The sequence below is a fragment of the Salmo salar genome, chromosome 10, assembly GCF_965601325.2.
Source record: "Salmo salar chromosome 10, fSalSal1, whole genome shotgun sequence".
Taxonomy (NCBI): Eukaryota; Metazoa; Chordata; class Actinopteri; order Salmoniformes; family Salmonidae; genus Salmo; species Salmo salar.
Window position 1 is genome coordinate 11101547 of NC_138300.1, and position 12725 is coordinate 11114271.

The 12725-nt window shown below is 42.6% G+C and overlaps 1 protein-coding gene across 1 annotated transcript in view; it reads left to right on the plus strand.

The window, feature by feature from the left end:
* LOC106613494 (PEX5-related protein-like) overlaps nucleotides 1-12725 on the plus strand; it is a 227169-nt gene that overhangs the window by 160084 nt on the left and 54360 nt on the right. Inside the window, exon 2 of the mRNA XM_082956582.1 lies at nucleotides 8643-8738. Within this exon, the coding sequence (XP_082812708.1) occupies nucleotides 8643-8738 (96 nt within the window). The remainder of the gene's footprint in view (nucleotides 1-8642; nucleotides 8739-12725) is intronic.

Consider the following 12725-nt stretch of genomic DNA (forward strand, 5'->3'; position numbering starts at 1 on the left):
AGCCACTACACAACACTAAACAATACATAAATTGCACTATAACGGTGACAAACGGTGCCCATAAACTGTCCCAACAGCAAAGCTTTCTTTTTAGCACCACCGCTACACCTGGCTATTAGCGGAGCCTTGTCTGGCAGCGAAACAGTTCATTCAGCCTCATTTGCTGCCTTTTTAAAAAACATAGCTGGTATAGCTGACTCGCTTAAACAAATGTGGTTTCGACTGACAATTGAGATGGCATAAGGGAACGACAAGCGGAAAAGAGGCAATCTGTAATTTCGATTAAGACCTTAATGAGCAAGCTAGGATAGACGTAGTCAATATAACTATTTGTTCAGCACTTTTGAAATGTACAGTGACAGAATTCAGAACATGGGCCGTATTCTCCCTGTACACCAAGTCAGAACCGTAGGATAAATAAAGGGGGTATATAAGCAGACAATGAAAGCTCGTACAATATTCAATGATTATATTTTTGTCAAACACGGTATAGGCTACATGTGTACCATCAAGTCAAAACAGTAGGCTAAGTTATGAGGAAGGAAAGGGACCAAATTATTAGGGTGAGGTACATGGGCTACTAACAGCTTGCTACACAACATACACATTGTGTTACTTTCTTGGCTACAGTAGCAGCATACAAAAATTTTTTGGACTCACCTTGTTGTGCTGTATTCACAGGTAGGTGGCAAGGTGTCCATTCTTGTGGGCTCTAGAAAGAGGCCCGAAATCCCGACTAGGAATTCTGAGTTGGATGACTGTTCAAAATTATTTTCTGTATTTTCCCTTTTGGAGCTAGTTTTATCTGAGTACCCAGTTGTCTTGAACTCACTGAAGTTTGAGATTTCCCAGTTCTGAGGTTCCAGTTGTTTTGAACTCGGCAGAAGTCATGCTGGATTGACAGCATGGCCAGTGTTTTCAAACTTTCCCTGGCCCATGGCGTTACCCCCTTTTTCGTGATATTCAATTGGTAGTTATGATCTTGTCTCAACACTGCAACTCCCCTACAGACCTGGAGAAGGTCAAGAGCCAAGCTGCACTGCTTTTTGACAGACTGCTCACTTATCCCGGAAGCCAGCCACACCAAGGTGTTGGAGGAAACACTGTCGAACTGACAACTGAAGTCAGTGTGCAGGCGCCCTGCCCACCACAAGGAGTCGTTAGAGTACGATGAGACAAGGACATCCCGGCCGGCCAAACCCTCCCCTAACCCAGACGACGCAGGGCCAATTGTGCGCCACCTCATGGGTCTCCCGGTCACATCCGGCTGTGACACAGCCTGGGAACGAACCCGGGGCTGCAGTGGCGCCTTAGCACTCATTGTTTGAGCTGCGATTTCCAACTTGATGTGAATTGTTTGTCCAATGGCCGATGAGCACCGATACATTTTATCTATAATTTCTATAATAAGAATTGAAAAGGATTTGCCAGTAGAATGCCGACTTGATGCACGATGATGACTGCTTGTCTAGTGTGTTAGCTAAGATTTTGAAAGTATGATGTTGTCATGATCAGTTCAATCAAAGCTATGTTAGATATAACGTGATTTGACGTCATCTTATCTGTGGCCAATGACTTATAATTCACTATCACAATTCCAGTGGGTCAGAAGTTTAAATACACTAAGTTGACTGTGCCTTTAAACAGCTGGGAAAATTCCAGAAAATGTCACGGCTTTAGAAGATTCTGATAGGCTAATTGACATCATTTGAGTCAATTGGAGGTGTACCTGTGGATGTATTTCAAGGCCTACCGTCAAACTCAGTGCCTCTTTGCTTGTAATTATGGGGAAATCAAAAGAAATCAGCCAAGACCTCAGAAAAGAATTGTAGACCTCCACAAGACTGGTTCATCCTTGGGAGCAATTTCCAAATGCCTGAAGGTACCACGTTCATCTGTACAAACAATAGTACGCAAGTATAAACACCATGGGATCACGCAGCCGTCATTTCGCTCAGGAAGGAGATGCATTCTGTCTCCTAGAGATTAACGTACTTTGGTGTGAAAAGTGCAAATCAATTCCAGAACAACAGCAAAGGACCTTGTGAAGATGCTGGAGGAAACGGGTACAAAGTATCTACATCCACAGTAAAAGGCGTCCTATATTGACATAACCTGAAAGGCAGCTCAGCAAGGAAGAAGCCACTGCTCCAAAACCGCCATAAAAAGGCCAGACTACGGTTTGCAACTGCACATGGGGACAAACATCATACTTTTTGGAGAAATGTGCTCTGGTCTGATGAAACAAAAATAGAACTGCTTGGCCATAATGACCATCGTTATGTTTGGAGGAAAAAGGGGGAGGCTTGCAAGCCGAAGAACACCATCCCAACTGTGAAGCATGGGGGTGGCAGCATCATGTTGTGGGGGTGCTTTGCTGCAGGAGGGAACTTCACAAAATAGATGGCATCATGAGAGAGGAAAATTATGTGGATATATTGAAGCAACATCTCAAGACATCAGTCAGGAAGTTAAAGCTTGATCACAAATGGGTCTTCCAAATGACCTCAAGCATACTTCCAAAGTTGTGGCAAAATGGCTTAAGGACAACAAAGTCAAGGTATTGGAGTGGCCATCACAAAGCCCTGACCTCAATCCTATAGAAAATCTGTGGGCAGAACTGAAAAAGTGTGTGCGAGCAAGGAGGCCAACAAACCTGACTCAGTTACACCAGCTCTGTCAGGAGGAATGGGCCAAAATTCACCCAACGTATTGTGGGAAGCTTGTGGAAGGCTACCTGAAACATTTGACCCAAGTTAACTTCTCAGGGCTACGTGGGACACCTGCGGGACACAGCCAGTGAAATATCAGGGCGGCAAATTCAAAAACAACAAAAGCGAAAGCAAAACATTAGATTATGTTAGGAGAGTACATAGACAAAAATAATCACACAGCCATTTTCCAAGCAAGGACATGTGTCAATAAAACCCAAAACACAGCTAAATGAAGCACTAACTTTGACGATCTTCATCAGATGACACTCCTAGGATATTATGTTACACAATACATGTATGTTTTGTTCAATAAAGTTCATATTTATATCCAAAAACAGCATTTTACATTGGCGCGTGATGTTCAGAAAATGTATTCCCACCAAAACCCCCAATGAATGTGCACATCATTTTACAAAAATACTCATCATAAACGTTGACAAAATATATAACAATTATTTAAAGAATTATAGATAGACTACTCCTGGATGCAACCGCTCTGTCAGATTTTAAAATAGCTTTACGGAGAAAGCACATTTTTCAATATTCTGAGTACATAGCTCGCCATCACAGCAAGCTATACAGACACCGGCCAAGTTCGGGGCCACCTAAACTTAGAATTAGTATTAGAAACATTCTCTTACCTTTGCTGATCTTTGTCAGAATGCACTCCCAGGACTGCTACTTCCACAAGAAATGTTGTTTTTGTTCGAAATAATCCATATTTATGTCCAAATACCTCCGTTTTGTTCGTGCGTTCAGAGCACTATCCAAAGGCATAACACGCGAGCGCGGTACCAGAGACCAAAAGTCCAAATGTTCCATTACCGTACTTAGAAGCATGTTAAACTGTCATAGTCCATGTATGTAGGTGGCAGGGAAGTCAGGCGCAGGAGAAAACAGAGTGGTAAAAAATTGAGTATTTATTTCCAAAACCAACGTAGAAAAATAATCTGGGTAAAACAATAACCCGTCGCACACCGATACAGAAACAACACGTACATAACAAACAAACAATCACCGACAGAGAAATGAGGGGAAGCAAAGGGTTAAATACACAACATATAATTACTGGGATATGAAACAGGTGTGTAAAGGGACCAGACAAAACCAATGGAAAATGAAAAACTGATCAATGGTGGCTAGAAGGCCGGTGACGTCGATCGCCGAACACCACCCGAACAAGGAGGGGCATCAACTTCGGTAGAAGTTGTGACACAAACACTGTTTAAAATCAATCTATATGGTATTTTCAACGTAAATTTGCGATAATATTCCAACCGGACAATAGCATATTGATTCAAGAAGAAAAAGAAGGAACGGCGCGCTCGAGGGATCGTGCATATCCAATCCCTTTGTCCACAGGCAGTCCACTCAGTGACTGAGCTCCTATTATCTGCCCAGTGACAGGAGAATGCTGAAAGAACTTTCTGAAGGCTGTTGACAGCCAATGGAAGCTTTAGGAAGTGCAACGTGACCCCACAGAAACTGTAGTTTCGATAGAGAATCAAAAGAAGAACTACAATTCTCAGACTTTCCACTTCCTGGTTGGATTTTTCTCAGGTTTTTGCCTGCCATATGAGTTCTGTTATACTCACAGACACCATTCAAACTTCAGAGTGTTTTCTATCCAAATCTACTAATAATATGCATATTCTAGTTTCTGGGCCAGAGTAGTAACCCGTTTAATTTGGGTACGTTTTTCATCCGGCCGTGAAAATACTGCCCCCTACACCCCAACAGGTTAAACAATTTAAAGGCAATGCTAACAAATACTAATTGAGTGTACGTAAACTTCTGACCCACTGGGAATGTGATGAAAGAAATAAAAGTAAAAATAAATCACTATTATTCTGACATTTCACATTCTTAAAATAAAGTGGTGATCCTAATTGACCTAAGACAGTGAATTTTTACGAGGATTAAATGTCAGGAATTGTGAAAAACTGAGTTGAAATGTATTTGGCTAAGGTGTACGTAAACTTCCGACTTCCACTGAAGCTGGGTCCAGGGGCAGGCAGAAGGTCATACACGGTCGGTCCAAAAATGGCAACAGTACAGGCAGGGAATAGGCAACAGGTGTCGTGAGTGAGGCAGGCAAAAACTATCATACACGGGAGGAGCGCATGATGGGGAAAACCAGCGCTCTGAGAAAGTGTTTCTCTAAACAAACAATACCTCACAGTGATGGGGTGCAAGGAACTGAATTAAATAGTGTGGGATTATGACATGCAGGTGTGTGAACAGGTGATTAGGATCTGGAGAATGAGCTGGAAAGTGGGCTGCATTCTGGGGATCTAAGTGTTTGGAAGTGTGAGTTGGACGCAGACGTTACAGCGACGTCCTGAATGACATGTCGCCACTGCATCATACTATTCTCAATTTAATTTTGTGTTTACTAATACGGAAAATTTGTTTCGGTTTAAAATGGCCCATTATAAAATGGGCAGGTGCAGGGTAAAAAATACATGTAATCCGTATGCACTCGAATAGAGAATGGAGGCCGCTTTTGTGGTTCGTTTTTCAATCATGCCGGGTCTGGTCTTATAAGAATACTTATTTTACTCCATGCATCAGCCACTGTTTGAGGAGCTTGCAGCCTATTGTTGCGCGACAGAACTCAGTATGCCATGGGCTCTCCAACCCTGTTACTGCAGCTACCCAGTGCTTAATTTGGGAAACCAAGTGAAATCTGTTCGGGAACATCGAGAGTAACATGTTTTCACAACTAAACATATTTCATTAATCTGTAGACAGCCACTCTCTCTGAGCACTTCAGTAAGGAATGAAGGAAAGCGTAACGTATGCGCTGGGAGTCAGGAAGCAAGTTTAGGGAGTGCATAATTGAATAAACAAATGAACAAAACAAGAAACACAAACAACGCACAGACAGGAAACTGAAACAACGACACCTGGGGAAGGAACCAAAAGAACCGAAGTTTACCTACACCTTAGCCAAGTACATTTAAACTGCCACAACATTGGAAGTATGCTTGGGTTTGTAATGCTTTTCGTAGGAGAAATATCAGAGTCAGGCGCAGGACACAGGGATGAGTGCAAACAAAACGTTTTTACTCAAAAACAATAATCCAACTTCTCCTACAGCAATAAAACATGGCTGGGAGAAACACCTCCAACAACCACAAAACAGGAAACAATCACGGACAAGACAAACATGAAAGCCAGAGGGTTAAATAATGAACATAATCAGGGAATATGAAACAGGTGAATATAATTAAGACAAAACCAAACGAACAGGGAAACATAGTACGGTGGTAACTAGTGAGCCGGTGACGTCGACCGCCGAACGCCGCCCAAACAAGGAGAGGAGCCGACTTCGGCGGAAGACGTGACAGGGTTATTGTCCATTTGGAAGACCCATTTGTGACCAAGCTTTAACTTCCTGACTGATGTCTTGAGATGTTGCTTCAATATATCCACATAATTTTCCTCCCTCATGATGCCATCTATTTTGTGAAGTGCACCAGTCCCTCCTGCAGCAAAGAACCCCCTTAAACATGATGCTGCCACCCCCATGCTTCACGGTTGGGATGGTGTTCTTCGGCTTGCAAGCCTCCCCTTTTTCCTCCAAACATAACGATGGTCATTATGGCCAAGCAGTTCTATTTTTGTTTCATCAGACCAGAGCACATTTCTCCAAAAAGTACGATGTTTGTCCCCATGTGCAGTTGCAAACCGTAGTCTGGCTTTTTTATGGCGGTTTTGGAGCAGTGGCTTCTTCCTTGCTGAGAGGCCTTTCAGGTTATGTCGATATAGGACTCGTTTTACTGTGGATGTAGATACTTCGTACCCGTTTCCTCCAGCATCTTCACAAGGTCCTTTGCTGTTGTTCTGGGATTGATTTGCACTTTTCACACCAAAGTACGTTCATCTCTAGGACACAGAACGCATCTCCTTCCTGAGCAAAATGACGGCTGTGTGATCCCACGGTGTTTATACTTGCGTACTATTGTTTGACAGATGAACGTGGTACCTTCAGGCGTTTGGAAAATGCTCCCAAGGATGAACCAGACTTGTGGAGATCTACAATTTTTTCTGAGATCTTAGCTGATTTCTTTAGATTTTCCCATGATGTCAAGCAAAGAGGCACTGAGTTTGAAGGTAGGCCTTGAAATACATCCACAGGTACACCTCCAATTGACTCAAATGATGTCAATTAGCCTATCAGAAGCTTCTAAAGCCATGACATCATTTTCTGGAATTTTCCAAGCTGTTTAAAGGCACAGTCAACTTAATGTATTTAAACTTCTGACCCACTGGAATTATATTATATATTATGATACAGTGAATTATAAGTGAAATAATCTGTCTGTAAACAATTGTTGGAAAAATTACCTGTGTCATGCACAAAGTAGATGTCCTAACCGACTTGCCAAAACTATAGTTTGTTAACAATAATTTTTTGGAGTGATTGAAAAACTAGTTTTAATGACTCCAACCTAAGTGTATGTAAACTTCCGACTTCAGCTGTATATAGGGCAGGTAATCAACGAGGTGATGGAGTCCAAGGGAGTCTAATGATGTGCAGGTGCGCGTTACGATGGTGACAGGTGTGCGCCATAATGAGCAGCCTGGTGACCTAGAGTCCGGAGAGGGAGCACACATGACAGAGAGAGAAAAAGAGATGGAAACGCATGGTGGTGAGATATTCTGTAGCTAAAGGTAATGTCAGCCTATTAATGATGAAAATATTAAAAAATGACCTATTACAAGGCTATTCAAAATCCAAATCCACTATTCATTCATCCTTTACTCTCCCAGACTCATGGATTGAAGGTTTGGAGCGTAGAACAAGGTAACCAATCCATCCAGTATGCATAATAATACAGTCCACACTCAAAGGCGATTACTAGAATTTGTTGAATTTTGGAGTATAGCTTAGACCAATTATGTACTAAAGACATCTTAAATCTATGCATTTTTTAAAATGTTTTTCTGCTGTGTGTAAGCTGGAGGCTATTTGGCTATGTATTGTATAACAGCACAATCACTATTTGAATTCATTTTTTTTTTTTTCGGCCTTGGGCATATGCATAAGCTCTAATATATGCGTATGGGTGTTTTTGAATTATCATCAACATAGAAAGCTCGGTCCATTTTGTTGTGTTTGGCTTTGAAACAACATCCACAACGTCCATGTTTTCCACTCAGTTTCAACCTGTCGTTGAACTTTCTTCAAATTGATCATCACAGTGAGGGGAGTTTTAAAAGCATGATACTGTGTTTGATATCATTTTTGATTGCTTTGGCATTGATGTCAGAGTGGTTAGAGGGACAACAGAGCGCTGAGTACCAGCGACCTGACGTCATTAGCAAGTTGGGTACTACCAATGCATGTCCAGGGAGTGTAAAAGGAGATTACCGTGACTCAATGGTCACGTGGAATTTGACTGTGGTCATGACTCATGACTGCCGGTGTGGCGGTAATACATTCACCGAAACAGCCCTAAGCACAATGTACTGTCAGATGCTATAACAAAGCTACAATCAGCATATTTCTGAGTTATAATAGTGCATGGAAAGTATACAAAGGGCATGTGATGTAAGACCTGGCCAACAAAGAGGGGAATGAATCTGTAATGGAGATGAGATAGTGAGGTTGGAGAGATGAGTGGTGCCGATAAGTGGGAAAAGTGTTAGAGGGGGCTGGGAGGCGCTGACGGAGGCACTTCTGCCAGCCGCTGGCCTTCTTGAGCATGTCAAAGGCTTTGCCGAGGCAGTGATATTTGCCACTCCAGGGGAAGGCAGAGATGGCTAACACTGCACCCCTCTCTCTGTGTGTGTGGTGTGTGTGTGTGTGTGTGTGTGTGTGTGTGTGTGTGTGTGTGTGTGTGTGTGTGTGTGTGTGTGTGTGTGTGTGTGTGTGTGTGTGTGTGTGTGTGTGTGTGTGTGTGTGTGTGTGTGAGACAGGGCCGTTTGAGTAAAGAGCGGTTCGGTGGCGGTGCCCTCCTGTCCAGAAACCAGTCCCTGGAGGAAGAGTTTGAGCGTGCCAAGGCGGCTGTCGAGGTAAGCGGAGGGGGATTTCAGACACATCACACATGTATAGGGTCAGACAACTGCACCTGGGCCTTTTCAAGCACTTAACTCTTGAATTGTTCCTAAAGATAGACACAGGGTTGCTATATTTCTCAATATTATAGCAGAACTCGAGGGCACAGAGTGAAATAAGATGAGTGAACTTTGTTAGTAATACAAGGCACTGCTTCATGTCATAAGTTACTTTGCCTCAGACCCGAAGACTTCCCAGCGCTAATGCATGGACTTAAGCATAGTGTGCCAACAGTCTTATGGTGTGCAGGATATCGGGTTTCAAACCCTGCCCAGTCACACTCAAAGTAGAGCTTCTTCACCCTCACTGTTGAGTCTCAATAGTCTGTGCTAGCTTTCTGAAGTTCCAAGTAGCCATCCATCATCCATTGCTTCTTTCACCTATCATGTGCCCTCAGGTCAGTGCTATTGAGATGCAGCCCTTCGGTTCTGGATATAGGCCGATGGATTTGCTGATTGGTTCATTAAGGTTTAAACCAATAAGTGACAGCGATGTCACATATTGCAATAAACCTGAAAACATTGACAGAGGAAGTTTCTAATATCACCTTTCAACTTCACTATAAAGCCCATTATCCTAACCATCTTTGATAATAGCTGTTATGACACCACTGTCTACCAAAAGCTGCTTTGAGGTAGATTTATTTTTGACTCATCAAGCCCTCCTATCTCTGTGCAAAATGATCTCTATTATATCTAAGACAGTGTGCTCTCTCACTCCGCTGACACTCGCTGACAGCTTAATAGTCTATGCTAAATGCACCAACTGGGGTTCATTGGGGGTTTGACCTAAAAAAATATGCACAACCAGTGGATTCCCCACCTGTTTAGCACCCCCAAAAATATATGGTTTATTGATTTGTCAGTTTGCAAACTATATATATGAAATCCTTGAGTTAATAAAGCTGCATACTGTACCAACATGGTCTACTGTCTTTCTTGTGTAAGGCAACTCCAAAATGCAGGTGTTTCATCCCAGCTCGGTGCTTTCTGTGGTGGAGGGGCAGCCAGCAAAAGCACAGTTTGTAGGCGTTGGTAATGTTCTCTAGTTGCACCATGATTGGCTCAGTGTTCTGTCACTCATGGGGACTCTACATCACTACAGAATCTACAGGGCGAGCGAGGCAGTTCAAGCCCTCTTGGGTGCTGCCGTAGATTTACAGTAGAAGCCCCGTCCAGGCTCAAGGTCATTGCAACAGATACCATTACATCAAATCACATGTTTATCTACCGTAGCTTTGATTGGACTGATCATGTCAACATCCTACTTTCAAAATCTTACACGGCTAGACAAGCATTTATCATCATGAATCGCATCGATAATCTACCCAGCAAATCGCATATCCAAAAATAAGTGGTTTGGAAGGAATCAGTGCCTTACTGTGAGCGTCACAAAGCAATCACTATTGCGCTCACAGTAAGCCACTGATTCCTTCCAAACTATTTATTTCCGAATTTGTTAGTGTGTGTCAGTGGAGAGTGTGTGTGTGTGGTCCAAGTCTGGGTTTAAGGATTAAAAACATCTGTCTGAAAGGGTCTCTTTTCCAAGCTTAGAAGGATAAACATTCCCACACCACACCATGGGTCAGAAAAGGTTGAATACATTGACTGTGCTGTAAATCCAGCATGACTTCATCCAGAGAATGCCAGACTTTGATGACAAAGTTTGATGACAAAGTTTGCCCACAAGAAGGACCGGCACGCCACCTTCCTGTTCAAGTGAGCACAGCACAACAACGGTGACTCTAAAAATGTCTTGTATGTTACTGCATAAATGATGTAATATGCCAGGGAGATATGCATACTGTAACTGAGAAAGTAATACTAAGTGTATGTTGTGTAGTAAGCTGTTAGTAGCCCATGTGTCTCACCATAAGAGTTGGGTCCCTCTCCTGTAGCCTACTGTTCTGACTTGGTGGTGCACATGTAGCCTATAACGTTAGCCTGTTTTAGAGAAATGTCATCATTGAATATTGTAAGAGCTGTCATTGTCTGCTTATATGCCGTTGTTATTTATCCTACGGTTCTGACTTGGTATACAGGGAGAATACTGTAAGAACGACCCATGTTCTGAATTCTGTCACTGTCAATTTCAAAAGCCCTGAACAAATAAGCATATCGACAACGTCCCTCTTAGCTCACTTATTATTGTCTTGATCGAAATTACAGCTTGCCTCTTATCTGCTCATCGTTCCTTTATGCTATAGTTTGTACATCTCCATTGTTATATTGCTTATATACAGTGCATTCGGAAAGTATTCAGACCCCTTCCCTTTTTCCACATTTTGTAACGTTAGCCTTATTCTAAAATGGATTAAATTTTAAAAATCCTCATCAATCTGCACACAATACTCCATAATGACAAAGCCAAAACAGGTTTTTAGAAATGTTTGTACATTTGTTAAAAATAAAAAAACAGAAACCTTATTTACATAAGTCTTCAGACACTTTGCTTTGAGACTCAAAATTGAACTCTGGTGCATATGGTTTCCCTTGATTATCCTTGAGATGTTTCTACAAGTTGATTGGAGTCCACCTGTGGTAAATTCAATTGATTGGACATGATTTGGAAAGGCACACACCTGTCTATATAAGTTCCCACAGTTGACAGTGCATGTCAGTGCAAAAACCAAGCCATGAGGTCGAAGGAATTGTCCGTAGAACCCCGAGACAGGATTTTGTCGAGGCACAGATCTGGGGAAGGGTACCAAAAAATGTCTGCAGCATTGAAGTTCCCCAAGAACACAATGTCCTCCATTCTTTAATGGAAGAAGTTTGGAACCTCCAAGACTCATTCTAGAGCTGGCCGCCCGGCCAAACTGAGCAATCGGGGTAGAAGGGCCTTGGTCAGGGAGGTGACCAAGAACACAATGGTCACTCTGACAGAGCTCCAGAGTTCCTCTGTGGAGATGGGAGAACCTTCCAGAAGGACAGCCATCTCTGCAGCACTCCATAAATCAGGCCTTTATGGTAGAGTGGCCAGACGAAAGCCACTCCTCAGTAAAAGGCACATGACAGCCCGCGTGGAGTTTGCCAAAAGGGACCTAAAGACTCTCAGACCATGAGAAACAAGATTATCTGGTCAGATGAAACCAAGATTGAACTCTTTGGCCTGAATGCCAAGCGTCACGTCTGGAGGAAACCTGGCACCATCCCTACGGTGAAGCATGGTAGTGGGAGCATCGTGCTGTTGGGATGTTTTTCAGCAACGGGGGCTGGGAGACTAGTCAGGTTTGAGGGAAAGATGAACGGAGAAAAGTACAGAGAGATCCTTGATAAAAATCTGCTCCAGAGCGCTCAGGACCTCAGACTGGGGCAAAGGTTCACCTTCCAACAGGACAACGACCTTATGCACCCAGCCAAGACAACAAAGAATTGGCTTTGGAACAAGTCTCTGAATGTCCTTGAGTGGCCCAGTCAGAGCCCGGACTTGAACACAATCAAACATCTCTGGAGAGATCTGAAAAAGCTGTGCAGCGATGCTCCCAATCCAATCTGACAGAACTTGAGAGGAAATACAGAGAAGAATGGGAGAAACTCCCCAAATACACATGTGACAAGCTTGTAGCTTCATACCCAAGAAGACTCGAGGCTGTCATTGCTGCCAAAGGTGCTTCAACAAAGTACTGAGTAAGGGGTCTGAATACTTATGTAAATTTGATCAGTCTTTTATTTTTAATAAATTTGCAACAATTTCAAAAACCTGTTTTTGCTTTGTCATTATGTGTGTAGATCGATGAGGGAAAAGAAAACATTTTCAAACAAATTTGCTACATTATCTCTGGGACCCTCAGGATGACAAATTAGAGCAAGATTATTGAATGTAAGTACATTATTTACCTTCAGAGGTGAATGTATCAAACCAAGTGCTATGATATTTTTTGGTCAACACATATAGATTCAATGGCTGTAAAGATGGGGAGAGGTCTATCCATAACAGAAATG